This window comes from Nothoprocta perdicaria, unplaced genomic scaffold (assembly GCF_003342845.1).
Source record: "Nothoprocta perdicaria isolate Ctin4 unplaced genomic scaffold, notPer1 scaffold_126, whole genome shotgun sequence".
Classification (NCBI taxonomy): Eukaryota; Metazoa; Chordata; class Aves; order Tinamiformes; family Tinamidae; genus Nothoprocta; species Nothoprocta perdicaria.
In genome coordinates, this window is record NW_020454383.1 from 1,825,854 (window position 1) to 1,852,026 (window position 26,173).

The 26,173-nt window shown below is 36.4% G+C and overlaps 1 protein-coding gene across 1 annotated transcript in view; it reads left to right on the plus strand.

Annotated features, from left to right (window-relative positions):
* The window catches only part of ANO2 (anoctamin 2), a 152,549-nt gene that overhangs the window by 109,661 nt on the left and 16,715 nt on the right, over positions 1-26,173 (plus strand). The window contains exons 15-20 of the mRNA XM_026033246.1: positions 4,215-4,289; positions 6,538-6,739; positions 10,030-10,141; positions 11,451-11,508; positions 12,136-12,236; positions 19,192-19,340. Coding sequence (XP_025889031.1) covers positions 4,215-4,289; positions 6,538-6,739; positions 10,030-10,141; positions 11,451-11,508; positions 12,136-12,236; positions 19,192-19,340 — 697 coding nt within the window. The remainder of the gene's footprint in view (positions 1-4,214; positions 4,290-6,537; positions 6,740-10,029; positions 10,142-11,450; positions 11,509-12,135; positions 12,237-19,191; positions 19,341-26,173) is intronic.

Consider the following 26,173-nt stretch of genomic DNA (forward strand, 5'->3'; position numbering starts at 1 on the left):
TTAAATTGTGTTAATTTTAAATGATCTTTTCACTTAGTTTTCATAGTTTACTATTCCTAATTGCTACCACCCATAATTTAGAATGAGTCAATTAAAAAAAAACTACTAAAAGCTTGTGAAGTGATTGTAATACTCTGTATAACAGAGCAACAAGAAAGTTTTGCAGTCTTTCAGCAGGCTCCAAAATAACTCTTGGCAGATCATTTACATAAGCGAGCCTGAAAAAGAAGACTACTCATAAAACAGGGCCACCCTTATTGCTAAAATGCCCCTTACTGCCTTTAAGGTGAGAATAGAAAATGCTGTTCTCTCTCATCTAAGCAGTTCTGAAACAGCAGGTCTTCCAGCTTTTGTGGAACACAGAAGGTAGAACTTTCAAGCCTGGTTTTAGGCTGGGATGGATGCCGATTAACAGAAGGTCAGGGTGGCAGCAGTTTGGGCTGTCTGCTCAGAAGCTTGAAAGCCAGTAGTCCCAAACAAAGTCTAGACAGCCCTGTGAACTGAACAGTTTCTTGATTGTAATTATCACTGCAAGAATGCAGAAACTCTGGCATTGGTTGATTGTGCTATGTTTTATGTCACCACCTGCATCTACCAGTGTCTTGGAAAACTGCCTGTGCCACAGAATTTTTCTCATTCTTTGCTTTTTTTACCCTCCAAGAAGCTTTTGAGTATAACTTGCTCCTTGCCATCATTTGGCCCTTGAATAAAATTCTAGGGAACTTTCATTTCAGAAGAAGCTCTCATTCCTTGTCTGGAGCCTCACAAATTCATTATCTTGAGTGTTTATCACTTACAGAGCTGTATTTGATAACACAATCCTTTTCTTGATGGTCATTTTGACTCCACATTTTTCACACAAATTAAAGATTTTGTTTCTACTAAGAAAAGTATAGATATAAAAATGGCATTTTCTTGTTAGCTATTTCCTGGCAATATTTAGTGATGAACTTGTGGATTTGGGCTTTGGAAATAAAAAATTATTATTTTTTCCTGATGTTAGCTGTGCTAGAGCTTAGAGAGCCAAGAGAGAATGATTCTCTTCTTCCCTGTACATCTTTACATCTTTTACTAAATTTCAGTTAATTTGTTGCAGCTCCAGTGAAGTCATGGAGGTTGCCCAGGTGTAAATGCCTGAAGAGTTTGAATTGTAGAACTGCTATTACAAAGATGGATGCAGAAGAAGTGTGTTACTTTGCTTCCTGAGTGCAGGTTGAGCTGGCATGGTTATGGTTCTTATGATCGTAAGAAGCACCTGCTTTGGGGAGTTATTCTCTTGTGGAAAATACAAATAAATAACTGAAATACTTGTGATCTGAGCTAACTGGCTGTGGTTTAATTGAGAGAAACATAGAACTGTTTTCAGAAAATCACTTGGTGCTGTTGTCCAAATTAAGTGCATTTCCAGACTTCTATGGCTCAGAGGCCCACGTTGACATGTTAGAGCTTCAGATATTGGATCTTTGCCAAGTTAGGTAACTCATAAGGAAATAAACCTTCCCTTCGTTCCCTTCGTTCCTTTCCTTCCCTTCCTTCCCTTTCTGTAAATAACTGTATTCATGCAAGAAGTATATGTTAAAATAGGAACAAATCACTACATAGAATACAGCAACTACATGCCTCTTTTTTTTTTGTCTTATTGAAAATACACCATTATATTTAAAGCACCTGAAAAAAATTTTAGAAGAGAACTACTATTTTATTTTATTCATCACAGAAATAAAATCTCTACTGAGTGTTTTTTCTTTGTGTGTGTGTTCTTTTTTTTTTTTTTTCTGAGTAGAAATAGAGTAGAAATATTCCCTGCAATAATATATCCTTTGGGAAATATTCCACAGTGCAATATATCTGCCACTGAGATTATTCTTCCGATGATCCATTTCACCTTGTTGTGTCGATAAATATATACACCTCTTGGACTACTCCAGAGAGATTCCTTGCCGTTATGACCAAGTTTTTGTCAATCATCAGTAGATGATATATGTCCTGCTTCTCTCTGCCTTTACCTTCAGTCCAGGCAATGTTCTGTAATTTACATATTATAGATAAGAACAGATTATGTGCTATAACCTATAAGAAATTTGTGAATAAATTAATGGAATTCAGAGTGAAATAATCGTACTAGCTAGTAAGACTAGTTGCTTTCAAGTGCAACAATTTGCCAGCAGAAAAGGTGTTCATGATATCTTGCAGTACAGGCTTCCATCAGCTAGATGGCACTGTTGCCAGAGAATAGAATCAAGTGCAAGATAAAATACCAAGCTAATTTGCAGATTTGGCTTTCTTAGCGAGTGCCATATAGTGTAAATAACATTCTGTTGACTAGTTTATTAATTCAAATTTCAGGATTTGTGGCGTGCATATTAAGGTACTCAGTAATATTTTCATCAAGCTTTTTCCTGCATCTTATAAATTCGGTCATGCTGTCCTTCTCTCCCTTTGGTTAAGTGCTAGCTAGAGAGAAGACCAAACTCTTACCAAAGCCACATAAAATTAAGGATGTACGTATATGATGGAGAAGGCTGACTAGCTGGTACACTGACCTTCTGTCCCTTCCTTCATCCATGTACTATGTTTTCCCCTCCACACATCCTCTCCTTTTCTTGATTTTCCCCTTTGAAATCTACATTGAATGAAGAAACTGCCAAACCACTCCCAGGGCTTATCAGAGTTAGAGGAGCTTTCTTTGGTGGTTAAAATGACTTTAAGATGTGATTGCTTAAAGAGTATGCTTTCTCAAATATGCTGGGCAAGCAAGTATAGAGATGTGAATGAGACGAGGAAATGCCATGGTATGAGGACACGGTGAGCAGTGCACTTTGTATGGGAGAGTGAAAAGAAGTGAATAAGTCTTATTTCTGATTTATCAAATCCTTCATACTTTAACACTGCATCTGATCTTGACACTTTTGATCTTTCTCCCATAAGTCAAATGTGTCAAATATTATTTGTATCTCTCTCATTCCTGTGAACTCTATTCAGTCTGACATTGTCTTATTCTTTGTTGAGTAGCAAATATTGTTTTCCATATGGTACTGCAAAGCCAGAGAGAAGGGACTATTTTCTCCCTGTTCATGAAGATAGTATCTTTGGGAGGTAGTCCATATTTCTTTTAGTTATAAAAGGAAATTTTAAGAATCAGTTATGTTTCTAAATCTTTATTTCAGGAACTTGATGACTGCAAAATATGTTTGGAAAGTAATTTATATAAAACAAGTACGTAGGTGGTAAACCTAGGAATTCCAAAATGACTAGATGCTTCTAGATGCCTTGTTCTCAATGCACGTTCTAAGATTCCAGAAAGCATGCTCAATACACTCTAATAATCAGGGTCTTTAGGCTTTCATGAAATTGGCATTCTTAAATAAACTACTCCTAATTTCTCTTATTGCGTGAAAATGCTGCCTTTTACACCTAGCTTAGACGCTGTTTTTTAAAACTTTGGAGTCTGTTTTTTATTTCAGTTTCTCTATCTTTCTCCTTCTTTACTTACTTAGTGTACAAAACACAAATTTTTTAAAAAAAGTCTTATTTTACTTTTTTTTTCTGCTTATGAAATTTTTGAAGTAGTTTTATTGTCTGTATTTATGCCCCTATTCCCCACCTTTCTTTTTAAGCTTTCTTGTAAAAGTCATACTTGCTCCTCCACCTCACGATGATTATAAAAGTACTCACAGGTGCTTTAAATTTTTATGATGGGGGAGAGGATGGCTTTTGCACCTAAAGAGAAAAAATAAGTGAGTGGGTAGACACCATGTAGAAGAGTAGTTGCTCTGTGTCTGTAATTTCTGTCTATACCAAGGTGCAGGGAGCTAAGAATTCCTGAGAATCTAAGATTAGGTTAGCATAGCAAGAATTATTTTAATGGTCATATTTGAATAAGGGTTACCACAGGAAGGTACCTTTAGATAAAAAAATCTAGGTTAAGTAATGATTTCTATTCCTCTGAAGTTTTTCAAGAAACATTTTAAAATGGCTGAATCTTGCTTTTTGCTACGAGTAAATTAAAGATTTCTTCATTGCTTGTATTTTCCCTGCAATTATAGAGTAGAACCCATTTTAAAATATCAGTATTCTAAATTTTGTAGTTTCAAAATTAGGGCAGGAGTTGGTAAAATGAGAAAGTTCTTATTTATATGTTTCTTTATTGTGTTAATATTTGCTATTGCACAGTTCTGAAATATCTGGTTTTGTATCTTTGTGATTTGTTACAGGATGAAAACGAGAAGCTGACTTGGAGAGACCGGATGCCTGGATATCTAGCAAACTTCTCACTGATTTTATTTATGGTAATACCATATGTAATTTTCCATATATTTGGGGGGAGGGAGGATTTTTTTTTTTTTTTTTTTTTGAGTAGCACTCTGAAAAAGGAATATGAATGAACGCTTTAAGGGATTATAATAATCTGAAAAGAACTAGGATTATAACTGACAGTCCATGAGATATATATGTGCAGTCAGGAAGATTGATTGATTGATTGATCTCACAGCCTGCTCTCAAATAGTGTAACTGAGGAACCAAAGAAGTATTTGGACTTTTAAAAATTGTCCAATTTGATTGAAGGTATCAGTCTAGCCCACAGCTATATAAAGCCTCTTTCTCCAATCTAGTATGCTTTCCTGTTTGTCCTCATTCGTACCAGGCTTAGTAGATGACCTTTTCTGCAGAATGATGACCTTTTCCACATCTGTTTTGAAGCAATTTAATCCATGTCAGGCTAGTTTAAGTATTCAGGGAAGAAGTAGTTTATCATAATAAGAGATGGAATTGGCCAGATGAAAAGTTGACCATGACAATGAAAAGCAGAACAGACACGTGCTGAAAGAAAGGCTATTTGAAAGATTATTAGGAAGAACAAATATGTGAAACAAAATAAGATCTCCAGCTGTTTTATTTCTCTTGTTTTTGTCAACTCTAAACTTGGAAGAAGAATTAGATCACTGCCAAGTTTTGTGCTATTTTGTTTTCTTGCATTATTATGGGGAATATAGGGAATATAGTATGAGTATAGGGAGATTACCCTATACTGTAGGGGTCAAGAGTGCAATAATGAGTTAGATAAAAGTTCTGTACTTGAAGTGTCTGTACTACTTATGTTGATACGAGAGCTGGGACAATTGTTGAATTTTTGTTTGTTTGTAAGGTAGCAAAAATAAACCAAGAAAATAGGCAAAAGGATTCAATTATGTCAAACTGTTTTCTCAACACAATAAAAAAAAAGAGAAGGAAAAGAAACTATGTATCTTTTTCTTTAGAGTAACATTTGAATGAAGAATGAAATAAAAACTCATAATTCAGATACATTTCTTTTAAGTAAATTATTTCTTTAAAAATAAAAATAAGTAGTTTTATTAAATTTAACATTTTGCAACTTTTTTGTTTGTTTGTTTTTTACAAGAAGTGCTTGTGAACATTATCTGATCTCTTGAGTAGTTTCTCCAAATCATTATATTCAGTATGTTTACCTCATTAAAAAAAAAAAATGCCCAGCTTTCATCTTCAACCTTTAGTAAAGCTCTGATTTTTCTTCTGGTTCTTTCACAAATCTGGTGTTTCATAAGATGATCTACCCCTGAATGTTAGCATCCAGCAAAGCATTGCTTCCTCATTAAAATTAAGTAGTAAATTTCCTTAAAACTGTATTGTGAATTTGGGCCCGTAGGCCCACTGAAATAATTACAATTGTCTAATCCTTTAAATTTGGATAGTTTTTCATCTAAGGATCTCAAAATATTTTGCCTAAAATAATGAATGTACATTGGAATGCACGCCAAAGGCAAAAATGCAAGAGAAACACCTACTCTATTTCCCGCTATGGCTATGAAATTTGCTATTCCATCATTTTATTTATTTATTTGATTATTTTTTTTAACCAGAATAACACAGTGCTGTGAAATTTGACTTCCTTTTTCGGGAGCTTACCCTGTAGTAATATGGCTGACTTCCCTCATCTCATGTGCCAGAGCCAGCCTCTGAAATACCCCAAGATACCAATTGATTTCTGGGATGAAAATATAAATAACCTTTTCTAGGTCAGACTTAAAGGCAAAAAATAGTTTATAATTTGAGGCAGTAGTTGAGCAAATGCAGGTGTGCCTTCTGTAGTGCACAATACACAAGTGAGTTGTTCCAGTCAATGAAGCAGTCATTTGTGTGACTGTATGTACCTGCAGGCCTTTTGGACCAGGTCATCAGAACCTTTTCCAGATAAAAAGTCCTTGCTTATGTTTGAAATCAAACTATCTTCATTCCATAAATACTGCATGGTTGATGTGTGGAACTTTTACTTACTAGGAATTATACTATCTCAGCAGTTATTAAGCCATTTCAGGACTTTGCAACCATTTTCTTCATTATTTCCCTTTTTAAAGAGTTTGAATTCTCACATTTTTTAATTATCCCCTTGTTATCGTGTTGCACTAAGATTTAACCACACAACAACAAATCATGGAACAAATCTAACATACACATCAATGCTTCTGTTTAAATGCTAGTCTCATGTTTGAACTAATTAATGTGTACATTTGTTTGCAGATTATGCTGACATTTTCAGCAGTGTTTGGTGTGATGGTGTACCGTATTACTACGGCAGCAGCTTTGTCATTCAGCACAAATGAGACAACCAGGTCAAATGTTCGAGTGACTGTGACTGCAACTGCTGTCATCATTAACCTAGTTGTGATACTTATCCTTGATGAAATTTATGGAGCTGTTGCCAAATGGTTGACAGAAATTGGTAAAGCTATTGCACCACATTCCTCATTAGTACATTGCATGTATTGACATGAGAGCGTGTAAGGAGGTTCTGGTAGGAGTAATTCCCACTGAAGATTGCCAGTGAAAAAACATCAGGCCTGCGGGATGAGATGCTCAGACATGTCTCTGGAAACTAGCCACAACATGCAGTTTGACAGTAATAGGAATAATTAACTGGACCATAATGCCATGTTAATGCAGCTGTGCTATTGCTGGATCTCAGCTGATATTTTTGCATTGTGCTGGCTCATTGCCTATATCACTAGTGGAGAATTTTATACCTGCTGTGTATTTTGATATATAGTTATGCTTCTAGGGGTCTTATTCACTACATGTTAGTGGGTTATTATAAGATTTTGCTAGTTTTGGTAAAACTTCACTTGCAGATCCTTCTTGCGCCAGAACAGTTATTTCACTGGTGTGATTTTCACCAGATGCCTATCCTTTTTTATTTGTTTGTTTGCTTTGTTTTATTTTGCTTTATTTTGTTTTGCTATTACAGTGATATGAAAGGGTTTGGCATTATGGTTTTGCTGTTATAGTGATATATCAGGTCTGGGCTTTTAATGATAGCAGCTATTTAAGTGTTTTTTTAAGTGTAATAAACCTAGCAATATACTTAATAAGACTTTAAAATGCAAATCAGTCCTTCTATTACTATGTCACTTAGGGGTTTGCATTGTTATATCAGATCAAAGTAATTTGTAGATAAGGTCCTAACGTGGTTTTTATAGCCATAATTAATAATCCTTCCAACATTTTTATAAATCACCTCTAATTTTAAATGTTTTGAAGGCTAGGGCCTTTCAAAAGAAAGTAATCAAAAACTACAGAAGTTGCAATAGGGCTGCATAAATACAGGCTATTCCAAAGGCATAAGCAAGATGACTGCTTACAGAGGTTCAAGCCAAAATTGTGTTCAGTTTTCATGAAACTGACAACCTGCCAGCTGTTTGTGATCTGGGCAATGCTGTCCACTGCACCTGCCCAGATAAGAAATGGCACAACTGCAACGTAAAATGAGTAGAGAGAGATGAAGGTGGCGTTTGTCCTGTTTAACAGGGTATAACAAAAGCTGAGAAAAAGGCTGTCATTGCCTTAGTGGGAGAAGTCCAGAAGGAAAATATCATCCTCGAAAAGGTGTACCACTGTGAAAGAATGAAGAATTTCTCTCTCATTTGCAGGCTATTTTTCCCCTGTCACTTTCCATAAATTTCAATACTGCCATCTTTATTTAGCTCTCATTCCTAATTAATCATGAAGTATTTTATTTAAGACCTAGTTTATGAACAGTCTCTAGTTCTACAAATTACACAAGTTACAAAGTTCATTCAGGCAACTTTATCCAGTGCTGGACTCATATACAAATTGCAATTATGAATTAAAAAAAAAAAAAAAAAGAAAAAGGCAATTTATTTCATGCTGATAAATGCTCCTTAACTTGTGAACTTTCATTTTGCAGAGAAAAGGGGCTTGATTTTCTTTTCACATCCCAGTTTAAATGCAAGCTGAGGAACATGCTTATTGGATAGTAGGAACAACTCTAAGGAAGATAGGTTCCTATTTCCACCCTTAACTTGAAATTTTTTTCAGGTAGAAAATTAAGTATGTCTGTTACGATAATACCACTGATATCCATGCCATCTACTTCAACTCCTGCCAAGTCGGTTGTAATTTCCTTTAGGTAAAGGAAATAGTAATTACAATTTAGCTGTGAGTAATACAGAGAACTCTCACAGGATGCCCCAAGTACTCCATGCATGTGGGTTCAGCACAATCCTTCATGAAATACTAACAAGGGCCACTGACATTCTTTTCCTTCCAGATACAACAAGCAAGATGCAAATTATATCCTAGTGTTCTGAGGATTTTGCACATTTACACATTTTGCACAGATTTGCACATTTTGCACATTTATGTGCAATTTCCAATAAGAGGTCACGTTAGACTTGATTTACAGTTCATTTGCTCACTTGTAACTTCATGCAGGTCAAGGAAGAACAAATTAATTATAGAAGAAACAAAATTATTTGTGCTTTTTTTTCCAAAAACAATTCCTTGGTGAGCTAAGGTCCACACTACGGATTTCTTAGGTCTCTACCTGCCAAGTTTCAACTCTGCCGCACACATAATCTTTCTCTTTTGGGGGGTGGGGTGGGAGTGGGGGAAGTCTTGTTTGCTTTGAAAGCTTTGTCCCTTGCTAAAGTATCTATTTTGGCTAGACACATCACTTATATAGCAGACCTGCTAATAAGAGTACAAATTCTGCACATGTCTAAATTGGTATGATATAGTAAATCTGAGTGTGGCAACAGAAGAGGTGAATAATCTGTGGAACCATGCATGATATGCAAATTTACACCCAGGGACCGAGCTAATCTTTGTGGAAATACTCTTTAAGACAAAGGTGGTTATTTTTTCTCTCGTCTTAAAAGCCATAGTGCTGTTATTGGATATTCTTTTTGCTCTGTGCTGTTGCTCTGAAGATCATCTCCAGCATACAAGTGCATCTGAAAATTGTTCAATTTCTTATGAAGGTTTTTTAATTTTGTTTTGTTCATAAAGATAAGTGATGACATCAGAACTAGCGATGACTTGAAGAACTTCAGGGAATCAGCAGATTGTGTTGAGCTTTAGTGAAAATGTTTGCAAGTGTCACAAATAATGCTAGGCAGTGGGGACATTTTTTTCAAAAAATGGGCAAGTTAAACCCAATTTTAATAATGTTCTTTAATTCTCTGGGTTTACCTTTTATGTCACACTTTCATATTACAGAAGCTCAGTCAAGAGCTTAAAGTGAAATTAACTGCTGTCATAATAGCCAAAGCTCAGGATGAGCAGTACAAGAATTTCACCCAGACAGAATCTTGAAAAATGCAACTTTTCAAATGCTTCTGTCCATCATTCTGTTCAGTATTTAATTTATTCTGTGAGCCACTATTGGATAGACAGCCAATGGCAATTTGGGCTAAATTGTGAAAGACCTACCTGAGAACCAGGTTTATTATACTTTCATTATTATTGTTTATACCAAAGAATCTTTAATTTCTATCTGAGAATGTGGAAAGGCTCTCTGGAAATTAGAAGTAGTCAGAAATTGAAGGAGCTAACAGCCTTTGGTGGAAAATGAAAGTGAAAAAAAACCCCAAAATGTACTACCTTGAAGTTTTCAAATTAGTTTAGTGCAGATTAGTTTAGTTACTTGAGTTTATCAGGAATATTTGTATAATTACTAATTGATTTCTGTTGTTTGCCTCTCTTTTCTTCCAGAGGTACCAAAAACTGAGAAATCCTTTGAGGAGAGACTGATTTTGAAAGCATTCTTACTAAAGTTTGTGAATTCTTATGCACCAATTTTTTATGTTGCCTTTTTCAAAGGAAGGTAGGTTAAACAGTCTGTACCTATACATATGCATACATGTGTATATATTTAAATTAAAACCCAGTATGCTTTTTTATATATGTATTAGGGAATCTATATTTGAAAATGGACACAAAGGGCTCCTTAAGTTTGGATTTGGCCATCCTTGACAGCTATGAAAAACACCATAACCAGATTTGTCTAGAACTAGCTTTGGAAATGTAGGGCCTGGTGAGAGGCAGAGTATAGTTCCTCTGCTAAGTAGAGCATACGTTTGTCATTGACCTTTTTTTTTTTTTTTTTTTTTTTAAGGAACTAATTTAAGTACCTCAGAAAACTCCTTTTCAATCAAAAAGGAAGTTTCATTTGTTAATCAGTGATATGCTTACTGGTCTAAGTTTTACACATTTTAGAATTTCTTCTTGAAGCATCATTTAACACAGAAGAATTTTGCTGTTTCTTTTGAAGTTATGGAACTGTTTTCCTTATTACTTTTTCCATGTTTTGTATTATTTGCCCATAGCAAGTTAAAGTAAGAAATTGTTGCAGTTAACTGGACGTTGCATGTTTTAGCAAACGAACTGATTCCCCAAAAGGCTAGTTCTTCTGTCCTGCTGAGTAAGTGTGACTTCCTATGGGTTCAGGATCATAGTCTTTTTTGGTCTCAGTAGAATCCACAATTAAAAAAAAAAAAAAAAAAAGAGTTTAAGAACATCATCTAGACTCTATTTCATACCAATTTGCTGTTCCTTTGAGTGCTCTAAAGCTTGTTCTATATTCTATATTCTTGTTCTATATTCTTCTCTAATCCAGGTCGATATCACTGACTGAAGAATTAGTGACACATTTTACCAGAAGTTGTAAATACTGTAGAGCATTAAATGGAAAAAAAAAAAAGAGTTTTCTTTCATTTTTAATATTATTTTGTTGTTGTACGATTATAAACCAATGAATTTCATTGTTCTTCTCATTTTAGTCGAAGAGCTTTGATTGTTGTACATATGTAAAAACATCTCTTCAGGGCATTTCTCAGATATAAGAGGATCTTATTTTGGATATGTGTTCCCATTTTTGTTTGTGATCTGTAATTTAGAGACAGATTTTTTCTTGTAGAAACATATTATTAAAATATTTCTTCAAGATGTAGTAAGAAAACACAAGTAAAAGTCCGCTTACTTGGAAATCATTTTGTATTAATGAATTTGACTGTATTTTTTTTAATCTAACTTTTCAGTAGTTTTGATTTTAGCTAATATGAATGAACAGTAATATTGTTAAAGTTAGCATTTTTCCATTTTTATATTATCTCATATATTATTATCGTTTTCAGATTTGTGGGTCGCCCTGGTCATTACTTATATGTGTTTGATGGTTATCGAATGGAAGAGGCAAGTACACATGAAATTTAAACAAAACTTAAAAAAGAAAAATTAACCAAAAGAGACATGTGCTGTGTTTCAGTAGAAAACAAGGGAAAAATGGACAAGAAGTTAATACGTTTACCAACTTTTCAACATAAATCATCCAAAATTGTCATATCCAAATTCTCTCTGTAATACCTACATTTTTTTTTTCAAATTTCCTTTTAACTGTTGTGGATATTCCCGTCAAATCAATAGACCTACTCAAAGGCTTTCAATAAAGCATATGCGTAAATCTTTTCAAGATTCAAGATTTTTCTACTCCCTTGGGAAATATCAGGTTGGAAGAAAATGGAGGATACAGCATTATGTTTATTAGATTGATTATATAGTAAATACTTTAAAAGAAAACCTAGTAACTCCAGGATACAATAAGTAGTATTAGAGCTCTGCATATTTTTCATAATATAGTTTTATTAGTGGAGATGAAATCTTTTGTTAAGGAGATAATTGCTATGACCACTGTGTTCTTTTCCTGCATAAATTGGCATCAGGATTGAAGGCCCAGATAAACAAAGATCTTCTAGGCGGATACTTTTAAACATATTAAAAGTCACTTTGCTCCTTTCACATTGCATTTTTGTTTATTTACAGTGTGCTCCAGGAGGCTGTTTGATGGAACTCTGCATTCAACTGAGCATTATTATGCTTGGAAAACAATTGATACAAAACAATCTCTTTGAAATTGGAATCCCGTATGTATCTCGACCTTCTCCACTATCATGTACTTATTCCCAGAATACTATAAATTAAAGGCTTGATCCTTATTCCCCTGGATGGGATTTTTGTCACCGACTTCAGTAGGTTCTAATTGAATGTGATGATAAATCACATTTTTGGTTGTAATGAAATCATCTGGCTCTATTTTATGTTGAATAATTGGCTATATCTGCAGTAAATGGCTTAAAGAGAATGATTGAATATATTAAATAATTGATCTAAATTATTTTTAGAAACCTGATAAAACAGGAAAGATATGATGTATCTCTTGGGAAACTTTAAAGAAGCTTTCAGGGTAGTAGCAAGGAATACAAATTGGTATAAAGTGGAGGAGATGTGGGTGGGAGAAAAGCAATAGATCATTAAAGATATTGAAATGTATTACTTAATCTATGACAATTTTATGGTTTTACATATGAAGTTCACACATTTCTAATATGCCTGTATGTCACTGTATGATGCAGGAGCTGAGTTCAAAAGCTGTCCTTGCAACAGAATGCTCTGTGCATGATGTCCTCTGCTCCAAATGTAGCAAGAAATCTCTCTTGGTCCATTTTCAGTAGCAGGAGCTTTTTTCAGGCAAGAGACCCTACTGAGAGTGTGCTGTTGCTGCCTCTTGGGAGGTTTGCTCTTGTTTCTGTTAAATGAATCATCCTTGATGGCTGTTCTGTTCTGTGAAACATTGCCTTAGCTGAAGGATCTGGCTTAGATGCAAGCCTGGACTTCACTGAGTTTAGTCAGAGTCTTTCTGCTGATGTATGTAGCTTTTGGAACACATCTCTGTGGAAGGCCTCAGAGATGCTAACTAAAAACTATGATGAATGATGAAATATTTAAAGACTGGGCTCTTTTTCTCTGGTGATTTTAGTGGAAAACAAAACAAGTGGATTAGAGATGGTTTGATTATTCTTGAGTCCAGGGTTCACTGAGGAGGTGTATTTTCTGTCTACATCACATTGCGTTTCAATTTATTTTAAGAAAAGTGTAATAAATTCTTCCTAAGTATCTGACTTGTTGAAGGCTTAGTGTTTTCTCAGTGCAAACGCTCTTCAAAAAAACATACTGCTACTGAGTTTGTTTAATGGGAATTTTATGATATTAAAAATACTGTATTTATTATCTTTGATTCATGAAAAGAGATGATGATCCAGTCAAAACAGAAAACTAAAGTTTTATTATTTTTTGAGGCCCTGACTATAGTTCTTGGTGTAGTCTCATCCAATTTTCTTCCCTCATTTCTACTCCCCTGATATGTCTGCCAGCAATCTGTGGGGTTCCCTGGGGAAACTTAGGATTTTCAGAGTAATTTCCAGAAAAGCTTTTGATTATATCCATAATAAAGCCAAAGCATTTAATTGCAGAGGAGCCTTACGTTTGTTTTATCTATCATGAGTAAAATACAATAAAGCAGCTGGTACCCTGGGTTCATATTCAACAGTCATTCATTAGGATTGTAGCTCCCTGAATGCTGCTTCAGTATTTGGCTTCATGCAAGCCTATTCACAAGCAGTGCTACCTGTAGAGCTCTGACATTAAACTTTAGATGGAAGTTCTGCATTGTACAGAGTCACTAGGACATATCCTAACCTTTCCACAGTACATATCTGAAGAAATTGCTCCAAAGCTATGACTTGCTGGTGTTATAAACCTTTCTGATATTTCTGTATCTATACCTGCATCTAAGAATATCAGAACAGCTAGGTGAATGTAATGGTGCTGGAATTATTAAAAGCTAAGCTGTCTTCAATGCAAATGGGCATTTTGGGGGACTGTAATTCACAAGTTTTATAGATGAAGTTCAATGAAGTTCAATGAAGTTTAAGTAGAATATCTATTTGCATCTCTATTCCAGCAAGTATTGCTTTGCAATACTTTAAATTCACTCCTTGGTGACAGTGCAGCTGTCTTTGCTGTGATCTGCTTTTGCAGTGACTAAGGACATTAATGTGATCTGCTTTTTGTGATCTGCTGCATTAAAGTGATCTGCTTTTGCAGTGACTAAGGACATTTGTTAATTTGTTAAGGACATTTGCAGTGACTAAGGACATTGTGAGAGTCTTGAGAAATTGGTAAGCTCATCTAAGTCCCAACCATTTTGGCAAGCATTGATGGAACAGCATTATAGCGACTGCACAGACACTGAAGACTTGCGCTGGCAAAATCTTTTCTGCTTCTCTCCCACTTCAGCCTGCCTCCAGCTATTTGCTCTCTCTGATCTCTTTACATTTTTTTGTCTTATTCCACAGATTTTTTATTTTTACTAATTCACCTCCAAGATCTACATGCCCCAAATTCTGATCATACATTTTAGTCTAGGCAGAAAACTACAGAATGACTTGTTTTTAGAAATAAAACTTCATATAAGCATATATGTTATGTCTGGCTATGATCAATCATGACCTCTTAGTTGTAATCTCTCTCTGCTTCTTCACTTTCTTTCTTTTTTCTTTTCAACTCTTGTGATCTTTTTAGGGATGGAACCTTTTCCTGCAGTGATTTCCTACTCTTAGGATGATGATTACCTTGAGTCATGCAATGCCTATTTCTTATTTTCAAAATTATAGTGTAATTGTGTAATTAGATGTACTCTAATTAAAGCATAATTTTTCATTTTCTTTCTTCCAGATCCTCCATGCAGTTTTCTTTCATACTATTCAATCTACTCAAGATATTTTCTTGCTTTCTAACAGTCACTAGCAAAAGGGCCAGAAATAATTTTCCAGATTTAAGTGACTACTAGAAACATAATGAAAAATCCTTGATTGTGTATCTCAACACAAAAGTTCCTAGAGACTATTCAAAGGGATAAATTTACCCATTTCTGCCCTTTCTTTCTCTCTGGTGGGGCTGCTTGGCATTCCTAAGTCAGAAGATAAAACAATTCTTGATTCTCAATTCTGTCAACTTTGTATAAATATATTGATCTGAGTTATTACAGACAGGTTTCACACTGCATGTTTGAACATTTCAGTTTTAATAACACAATCATATGTGCAGCTATTGAGTCCTGCAAAACTCATTTTCAGAGCTAGAGAATAGCCCTGAAAGTATTTATCCAGTACAAATCACTGTTATCTATTCCGTTAACTTTCTGATACATTTCTGTATAGTTTAAAACTTCAGATACTTGGATGGGATACAAAGATATATTTCTGCAGAAACTTTGAAAAGAATTAGTTTGTTGATCCTTTAAAAATGCATAAAATAAAAATTAAAAACTGTTCAAAGCTTAACTCAAAATGGTTCAAGGTTGTATTCCTCATGTCTGGCATATGATCATAATGAAAAAGTAAAAATTATTCTCAGTAAATAAGCCCTGGATTTAGTGCACTCAGATAAGCATAAACCACAACATCTATTTTTTTTTAGTTACAGGGTTGTGATGGGAGTTATGGATATGTGTTACGTTCTAACTCCATGGTGCTGTAATGAAAGAATTAGATCATACATGCACAAGCTTTATTCCTCAGCACATACATTATCTCAGGTGCTGCACAGCAGCAGTGAAATGCACTTCAGTCTCATCTGTCTATAGAAATGTGAATGACACTTAAAGCTCATATCATTTTATTGGAACAGAAATTAGCACTGTTTTTAACTCATTGTTCACTGCCCTCTGAGATACCCTCACATTAGGAAATTAATTGGGATGTGCTGGAAGGGCATTATGGGAATTCTTTGACTGTTTTAAATCTTGTCTCCAGCCTCCTATCCTCTGAATACTACATCACCTCTGTCAGAGATAAGATCCCTTGATTGATGTAAAAGCAAAGAGGGAAAAGAAGGGGGAAATTTTAGATTCTTGAAGTGGCTGAGTTTGTGTAAAGCAGAAGATAAATGTCTTTGGAAGGATACACCTAGTTCTTTCTCCTAGAGTATCTTAATTCTCCATTTATTAAAAAGATGTAAACTGAGAGTTCTGTGTACTCAGAATATTTGGTTAGTACCAATATATCTGGGTATTGCCAAAATACAGAGACAAAATACATCATATCTGTGAGATATGTCTTCCGCTGCCTCTGGAAGAAAAGTCAGAATTCATCTTTCGATCTTTGCAGCTTTGTTTTCCTGGACCTGACAACAGTTTAGATCTGTACTGAGAGTATCTGCCCATCTCCATTTCATCAGTCTAAATTTCCAACTCATCCCTGTACTGGTGATGAAATTGAAGGGGCTCAGGGTGTTTTCAGGAACAAAGTAATAAGCCTACTCAATAATGTTTTTACTGTAAGAGTTTGCTAGACAGCTTTGCCCTGCTACTTAGAGTGTGAGAAAATAGTTGTGTTTCACTGGAGGTACAAATGAACTCCCCAATCTCTGCCTTTGTGCTCCAGTCTCCAGACCACACACTTCTAGTTGAAAGGATTTGTTGCAAGATGTGGGAGAAAATTTTGTGGGGGAGGCCTGCTTACACCATTGGCAACACTTCACTGAAATTAATCTGGACTTCTAATCATACTGTGCATATGTGAAGAGCTATAAAATTATGTTATGGATATTTGCGAAAGATAAACTTAGTATGCACAGTGAGGAAATACAGGTATAAATCTTCATGTTTTGTTTGATTCACCTTCCTTAATTTTGGATAAATATCTTTTTTCTATTGCATCTTTTTTCATCAGATTTTCTCAGTGTGTAAAATAGCACAAAGTTATCATGGTTGTGTAATTAAAATGACATCTATGGATGACACTGAGAATTCTTCCTTCTTCATATGGACTCATTTTAAACTGAGATTATGCTACTTGTGAAATACATGCATATAGTCATATCATTAAATTTATAACCCCATTTCAATGGGGCAATAACTGATGCTACTATTCCTAGTGAGGTCCAATGAACTGAGAGACTTTCTCTGAACTGAGAGTTCATTTCTCAATGAACTGAGAGTCAGAGAGACTGAGTGAGTTGAGCCTGTTCAGCTTGGAGAAGAGAAGACTGAGAGGGGTTCTGATTAATATGTGTAAGTACATGAAGGGAGAATGTAGGGAGGAAGAGGCCAAGCTCTTCTCAGTGGTGGCCAGTGACAGGACAAGGGGCAATGGGTGCAAACTGCACCACAGGAAGTTCCATCTCTATGTGCGGAGGAACTTCTTTACTGTGAGGGTGACAGAGCCCTGGAACAGACTGCCCAGGGAGGTTGTGGATTCTCCTTCTCTGGAGGTCTTCAAAACTCTCCTGGATGCCACCCTGTGCCCCGTGCTCTAGGTGTCCCTGCTGGAGCAGGGAGGTTGGACTAGATGATGTATAGAGGTCCCTTCCAACCTTAACCATTCTGTGATTCTGTGATTCTGTGATTCTGTGATTCTGTGATTCTGTGAACTGTTTGTGCAAATAATTGTTCAGCCATATGAGTAAATTATAGTGTAGCCAAAATGGCAATGTTGTTGTAAGGCATAGTGTTCAATATTTCAGGCATGCTAAATACAATTTTGGATGTATTTAGTATTGTATTTCAAGTAGAAGTATTACAAAATAATTCTAAAAGAAGATGATACAGTTGTGCAAGTAGATAAGGCATCTGATCCCTGGTGAAATAAGTTTCGTAGGGTTTACATAGATTGCATGTTTGGGCTGATCAATAAACTCTTAGCAAAAATAAAGATAACAAATACAATTAAATATTTCAAGTTTGATATTAATAGATATGTAATTGTGTGGTTTCCAGTAATTTCAGAATGAACTTTCAGAGAAGTCCTACCTAGTTCCAGTATCAACAAGATAACAAGAAGCTGTTAATGTATATATCACAAGTAGCACTTTTTCTTGTTGCTGAATCTGGAGTGACTAAAGTGGAATTTCTATTTGTGCATAAAAAGAATGGCACATCATTCTGAGACCAAAATCAATTGACACTGCTAAAACTCTGTTATGAATCTCATTGTCTGCCTAACCTCTACTTGGATGTTAGACAGATGCAAGGCAATTGACTGCCTTCAAGATGAATGGCCATTAGTAAAATTGATACATTGTTTACACTGAACATTTGATAAATATATATATTATTACACCTATTATTAGTATTATTGTTATTTATTTGTAACATTGTTTTGGATGAAGTAAATAGTACTTCCTTATAAAAATTCCACAATCAACTTTTTTTGGCCTATTTAAATACACTTGTGTATAAGTTCTTGTGTCCAAAGAAGACTAGAAACTGAGGAACTGCATGTATTTTCTGTTGATTGCAAGGCTGATTTTAAGTTATATTATTCATTTTAGAAATCATTAATGGATTCGATCCTATCATATTTGGTAGAGAGGCTTCTCTACCAGTACTTCAGATCTATCAACAAATGCTCTCATTTCCTCTTGCTTTGTAAAACAGATATTTTTACTACAAAGTTCATAATTTAATCAAGCTTTGGAATCAATGCATTCTTAGTCAGAAATAAGTTCCATCCTTTTGACCCTAAAGATATTATAAGGACATTCTCAAATTTTAATATGAAAGAGAAGTGTATCTGTAGTAGGCTATCTGTGGTATAAAGATTTCAGATTATCTTTTGTTATTTTGTTTGTTTCTTTCTTCACTGAGTGAGAGATGCCCATCACATGAAGTTTTTGAGACTGTTGCTAATAGCTGCCCTAGGGCTTAAATCTTGAAAAAATATCTAGCTCTTCACTAAATATCTTCACTATCTAGCTGAAGATAAATAATTATTAAAGAATAATGGGCTTAGCTCCATAATAGCAGCATTGTGCTGTTATAACTTCATTCATGACACAGGAACATGGGGACTATGTCATCCATCAGTCTGTCATCTGGCAATAACAGCACCATGAGGATGGTAGCTTCAGAGGATGGTACAAAATAAGTTTGTGGAGCATCAAACTAATGTGATATACATAGTATATTGCAGTGTAAAAATCTGAGACAAATTCTATATAGAAAAAAAAAAAGGTTCAGTCTGGCTTTTTGTTTCTCAGGAAGTTAAAGAAGCTCTTCAGGAAGCTGAAAGATGAAAGAACTGAGCCAAAGGAAATCAACACCAACCAGTCAAAGGATCCTCAGCAGTGGGATCTTGACTACAGTTTGGAGCCTTTCACTGGACTGACTCCAGAATACATGGAAATGAGTAAGATTCTGAATTCCTTCTCCCTTTCTCCAGTGACCATAGATTTATCATATATGTTATAAGTTAGCAAAATAGAAGGAAAAAAACACTGTTACAGCTTTGTGAAAATTACATGCTGAAACTCTACTATATTAAGCAGCACAGTTGCAGCGATAATATTTATATCATCACAGTAGCTGTTGATATTTGTACTGTGAAAGATTTGAGGGTTCTCAGCTGAGAGTGGTGCATAGAATTCTTAGAATCACAGAACTGTAGAGATTGGAAGGTACTTCTGGATATCATCTACTACAGGCCCCAGCTCAACTATAGCAGGCTGCTTAAGGACTTGTTCAGTCTAACTTTGAATATATCCAGAGATAGATAATCTACAACCTCTCTAGACAATCTGTTCCAGTGTTGACCACTCTAACAGTAAAAGATTTTTTCTTGTTTCAAAATAATTTTCTATAGTTTGTTTCCATTGCCTTTTGTCCTTTCATGGGATACCCCTCAGAAAAATCTGACTCCATCTTCTTTAATTCCCACCACTCTCAGATATTTTTACATATTGATAAGATCTTCCCTGAACGTTCTCTCCCTGGGATCAACAATCCCAGGCCACTCAGACCCTCCTTATTTGTCTGATGTTCCAAACAGTCACCTTAGTGCTTCTATGCTAGATTCACTCCAGCATGTACCACCCCCACTCACCTCCAGTATGCCTCTTCAGTACATTCAATACATTCTTTCTTGTACTGAGGATCCCAGAAGTGGACATAGTACTGATGTGTGGTTTTACCAGTGCTGACTAAATGGGAAAGATCACCTGCCTCAACTTGCTGGTAATGATTTCCCTAGCAACAACCCAAGAGGCTTTTGGTCTTCTTTGATACAAGGGTACGTTGCTGTCTTATTCCCAACTTCTCCACTAGAATGCCCAAGTTCTTTTTTGCAAAGTGGTTCTCCAGTTGGTTGGCTTCCACATGTACTGGAACCATCCAATGCTACATAGGATTATTTCTTCCTAGGTGCAGAACTTCACACTCCTTTTGTTGATGTTCTTGAGGTTCCTCTCCCTATTTTTTCCAGACTGTTAAGGTCTTTCTTCATGGCAGCATAAGTACCATTTTAGAATAACTCTTTCCAAGTTTATTAAAACTCTTTATTAATAATTTAATTATAATAAAACTACATAGATCTCCAAACATACTTAAATATTTTCTGATGGAAGTATTACTTTTTATAGTAGAAAACTGAATCATATACACAGTGTTCCCAGCCCTGCTTAAATAAAAATCCACACTGGTGTACAATTGGTGTACAAAGACAGAGCGTTCAGCCCAAAATAACTTCTAGAACAGCTAAGAAATTGGAGTATTTGTTACTCCCATTTTACTCATGGAGAGCTGAGGTACAGAGAAATTGAGTTGTCTGTATTTATTAAGGAAGGCTAGGGAACACTTGGGAATTATTTTTTAATCTCCTACTTTTCAGACTAGTTCTTTTAACCAGCACATTCTCTAGTTTCTTAAAGCACCATATGCATACTTCCTTTGCATGCATCAGCCTGTTGAGGTGACTGACGTCACTAGTGGTTTGTACTTGCCAGACATTTAATCATCTCTCAAACCACCATAAAGTAGGAGCAACTCTATTAAGTCAGTAGTGTTCTAATTATATAAAGCAGGCGTCCTCCATGTGCATACCATCCATGTTATGCACTCGAAGTATTTTCATAATTACACAAATTCTTGATAAACTATGGAGGGATCAGTACATTTTCAAATTTGGTGTGCTAGTCTCCAGTTTTCTTTTTTTCACATTAGAAATTAATCATGTTGGTGAAAACCCGGGAAGAACTGAGATTTATTGTTTCTTAAGTGGCAAGATGCCACTAGTCATACTACTGCAAACTACACAGTCAGTGAGGCAGAAGTTCCTGATTTCCACAGAGTGCGATCCAGAAGTTGGGATCTGATAATTCTCAGAAATGCCTCTCTCAAAATGCAATTTCTGTAAGAGAGGAAAAATATGCTTTTTTTTGTTATGGGTGTGGATTGCTGACATCTGACTTGGTAAAACATATTATTATTAAATGACTCTCTGATTTAGGATCTGAGACCGATATGAACACAGTAACTCAGCTGAAATAAAGTGTTAGAGAGTTTTCTACTTCTTGATATCAAGGATACAATTCCCTCTGCCTTTTATTAGAAAGCAACTTTGAAGTATTAAAGTTTCTTTGAAGTATTAAGTTTCTTCAATAAAAAAATAATCATTCATGATTTGATTTGTTTTAACATGATTGGTAGAGTGTCCTTCATAGTTACAACTGGGAAAAGCTGGTGTCTTAATGCACGTTGCTAAAGAAGAAAATGTAACTTCATTGACCAGAGATGCACTGGTACTTATAAAATGATGTTTGAAATTCTGAGTACAGTATCCAGCCTGTGCAAACGAATGCAGAGACAACCCACAACTGACAACTAGGCATTTTTTGACTAATTATGCTTTCCTTAATGCTCTGTCCTTCCTCTGTCCAATTTTCATTAAGACTGTTTACATTTATCACCATGCATTTCCATGCATTGACTGATCCAGTAGGAGCAGTTGAAACTCTTGGTTAAAGGACTACGCTAGACAAAAGTTGCCAGAGGATAAATACCAAGATTCTGATTGAGAATTACACAGTGAAATACAAAAATGTCTTTTTTCTCTTTATGAATTGTGTTTGGTATAAACCCTAAGGAGTATCTCTATGACTCAACATAACCCATGAGTACAGAGGTGTAAGGAGTCACTGAATAACTCAGTGATGCAGTCCTGGGATATCATCCAACTTCAGCAGTCCTCAAGGAAACAAACCTGAGAGGAAGGATCACACAGAGATGCTAGGGAGTAAGAGGCCAGACTCTTCACGACAGATGGAAAACAAAATTGCAGTGTAGCCCTCAGCCCTCTGGCTGTCTCACGAGTAGACCCTAGAGAGGCAAGAGGGGGGGGATAGGGGAAAGGTATGGGTGGGGGGAGGAGGAAGGAAAGAAATTATCTAGGCAAACCCAAGCTTTAGGGCATAAAAGTATTCAGGAGAGAACCACAGTTTGTCAGCAGGCACATTATGTAAAACCAGACATCTGTTAAATATTGTATGTGACAAGTCTTGTTTTAACAAGCCACTATTCCCAAAACTCCCAAAAGAGAATGCTTTTTAAGAGAGCATGAGTCAATACCATGTATGGTTTATGAAAATATACAAGCACATAAACTTGTAAAAATGTAAAAATAAATATATATGTATAAGCATATATGTAACTACTTCTATGCAAAAGTAATTATACATTATATGAGGTTGGAGGGACTCTTTCTATAGATATGTTTATGGAGTAGATCCTTAGCCTTTGTAATGACATTTAATAGACATAAGGAAGCCCTCATTTGAAATCATCCTAATGCTCACTAAGAATTGTTCTACTCACCTTAGGATCTGTCTCTTGGTATAGTCTCTATTAGGTTATCTCCCTCTGCACATGCTCATACTTGGCTGGAAAAAAATATCCTTTAGCACTGAAAATTTCTATGCATTATTTATGCCCAAGTTGGTTTTTCCTTCTGGAAATTCTGAGTAAACTTGTATGTAATTTTTGAGTTTTAACACTCAAAGTTTCCTATTTAGCAAGTTCTCTCTAAAAACAATGACCTTTAGTCATTGATAAATAAATAAAGAGAATAAACACAACTCTTTATAAATATTTAATTTCCTGTTCTTACATATCTGCAGCAGTCAATATTATTCCTTTCTGGAGCTACAGCATGTGATTGGTTGCAGCGTTAATTATAGCACAAAGTAACTGACAGGGTAAGGAGGAATCAGACTTCCTCAAATGTGGAGGAGGAGTATCCTGGGGTGGAAGTCCACCATCAGGTGGATGCAGAAAGCATTCTCTAATATCCATAAAATCTATCTAACTGATGCAGAAATGGGATGGAGCCTTGAGTTGATTATGAATTAGAACCTGCCCTCTATCTAAGCCCAGGTTTTCTTGGTGCTTCCCATTAATTATGGGACCTGAAGCAAAGCTTCCACTCTCTGTCGACTGTGGCAAACTCCCATGGAAACGACTGTGGTGCTCTGACCATGGTTAGAAATGTCTGTATAGGAAATCATATTTGATTCACTAACAAGGACACCATGCAAAGGTCTTCTCTGTTGGAAAAACTTTCACTGATGTTATAAATCGTTGAGCACATAGCCTATCTTTTAGGTTAGTCCTTTTTTTTTTTCCCTAGATGAAAATCTTTTTTTTTTCCCTAGATATGAAGAGCCTCATCCTGCAACTGTTAAGAGATAATTAGACCCTGCAATGGTTGGGTTACTAATCCAAGTGGCTTTTTTACAACATCCGAATTGTTTTTTTAAGTGAAAGGAATGGCTCACTGAGCCTTTTAGCATGCCAGCCCCTGGTTGTCTATGCCCTGTACGTGGGACTCAAGACGAATATAATCTCTCCAGCCTGCTCACTGCTGTGAGACCACACCACTATATTGAGCTGTCAGACTGACTGTAGAGTGACCCAGACCACCCATGCAGGCAGGAAATGCTCCATGCTGTGTAGCCCTGAACATGTCAGATGAGATTGCTGTGAAGGGTGGCAAGCTGAAATAGGGAGGCAAGAAGTGGTTATGTAGTTTATTTACCTGTTCCTCTAAAATTGTTTTAAGAAAGGGGAGAGGAAGAAATGGAATATCAAGTGCAGATGAAGCATATTATTTTCTAAATTACTTAAAAGGAATGTGATTTAAAAAGAGGTAGATATTAAAGGAAAGGAAGGGAGAAATCTGATGGTTATTTTAGAACCAGATTCTGAAGTTTTCCTTTTATTTCACACTGACTTTACTCGGGCAAGCTCAAATAAGAAAGAAACTGAATAAGAGATTGAATAAGATTTGGCTTACCCCAATCTTTAGGTTTCTCCATCCAGATAATGATGGGATTTCATGAAGCGACAACGGTGGCCATCATTAATTCCACTGTCACTATCCAACCCTATCTGTTCGTGAATGTCTACTACATTCAGATTTGCATGACCAGAGTGATCCTAAAAGATCCTCTTAAAGATATCATTAAGATCTTTACACTAAAGAATAAGCTTCTGTCATGCAGTGACTTTGAAATCAATGTCTCCTGCTTGTCTCCTACCTACACGCCATTCACAAGAAAGTCTTGTGTTCTTGTACCCAGTAGAGTTTCTTCTACTTATTAGAATCATAGAATCACAGAATGCCGAAGGTTGGAAGGGACCTCAGAGGTCATCGAGTCCAACCCCCCTGCTCACGCAGGGTCACCTAGAGCACGTGGCACAGGGCTGCATCCAAGCGGGTTTTAAAGATCTCCAAAGAAGGAGACTCCACAACCTCTCTGGGCAGCCTCTTCCAGTGCTTTGTCACCCTCACAGTGAAGAAATGCTTCCTTAAGTTCCTGTGGAACTTCCGATGCTTCAGTTTGAAGCCATTTCCTCTAGTCCTATCCCTGCCCACCACTGAAAAGAGGCTGCCCCCTCCTCCTCACTGCCTCCCTTGAGGTATTTATACACGCTGATCAGGTCCCCCCTCAGCCTCCTCTTCTCCAGGCTGAACAGACCCAGCTCTCTCAGCCTTTGCTCATAGGACAGATGTTCCAGGCCCCTGATCATCCTGGTAACCCTGCGCTGGACTCTCTCCAGCAGCTCCACATCCCTCTTGTACTGGGGAGCCCAGAACTGGACGCAGTACTCCAGATGTGGCCTCACCAGGGCTGAGTAGAGGGGGATGATCACTTCCCTCGACCTGCTGGAGACGCTTTTCTTAATGCACCCCAGGATCCCGTTGGCCTTCTTGGCCACCAGGGCACACTGCTGCCTCATGGTCAACTTGTCGTCCACCATGACACCCAGGTCCCTCTCTGCGGGACTGCTCTCCAGCAGGTCCACCCCTAATCTGTACTGGTGTCCAGGGTTATTCCTCCCCAAGTGCAGGACCTTGCACTTGCCCTTGTTGAACCTCATGAGGTTTCTCGCCGCCCAGTTCTCCAGTCTGTCCAGGTCCCTCTGGATTCTATCAAAAGGGCTGGCATTTGCCCTTTCTAAAGCAGATCTGGAGTGTAGCTTACTCCTCATGTCCCAAATCAGATACTATCATTGCATCCTGTCCTGAAGCAGACTAGGCCTGCAAAGGGGAACTATTTGCCAGTGTCTGGAGTGGCCTGAAGGTGTGCTTAGCAATACGATATGTCAAAAGGAAAAAAAGGAAATGATTTTTTGATGATAACTCTCCCACTTCAATTTTGGAATGATCATTTCAAATCTGCTTTGATTTCTTTAATTCTGATTTATTATATTAGGAATCCTTGCAGAGATTATTTTCCCCCATGTTTAAGCCTTGGTAAATGCATAGAAGTGAGAGCAAATAACATTTTCCTCTCTTATTAGTACTTGTGATTCTGGTCTTGTTCAATTGAGTTTGTTTTGCAAAGTGATAGTCATAGAATCATAGAATCATTATGGTTGGAAAAGACCTTTAAGATCATCGAGTCCAACCATAAACCCTTCAACACTATACCTGCTAAATCGTGTCTCTAAGTGCCTCATGTACATGTTCCTTCAACACTGCCAGGGATGATAATTCCATCACTTCCTTGGGCAGCCCCTTCCAATCTTAGAATCATATAATAATTATGGTTGGAAAAGATCTTTAATATCATCAAGTCCAACCGTAAACACTTTAACACCATGCTTGTTAAACCATGATGTTTAACAAGCCACTCCCTGGGAGAGCAACTCCACCACTTCCCTGGGTCACCAATGCTTCACATGTAG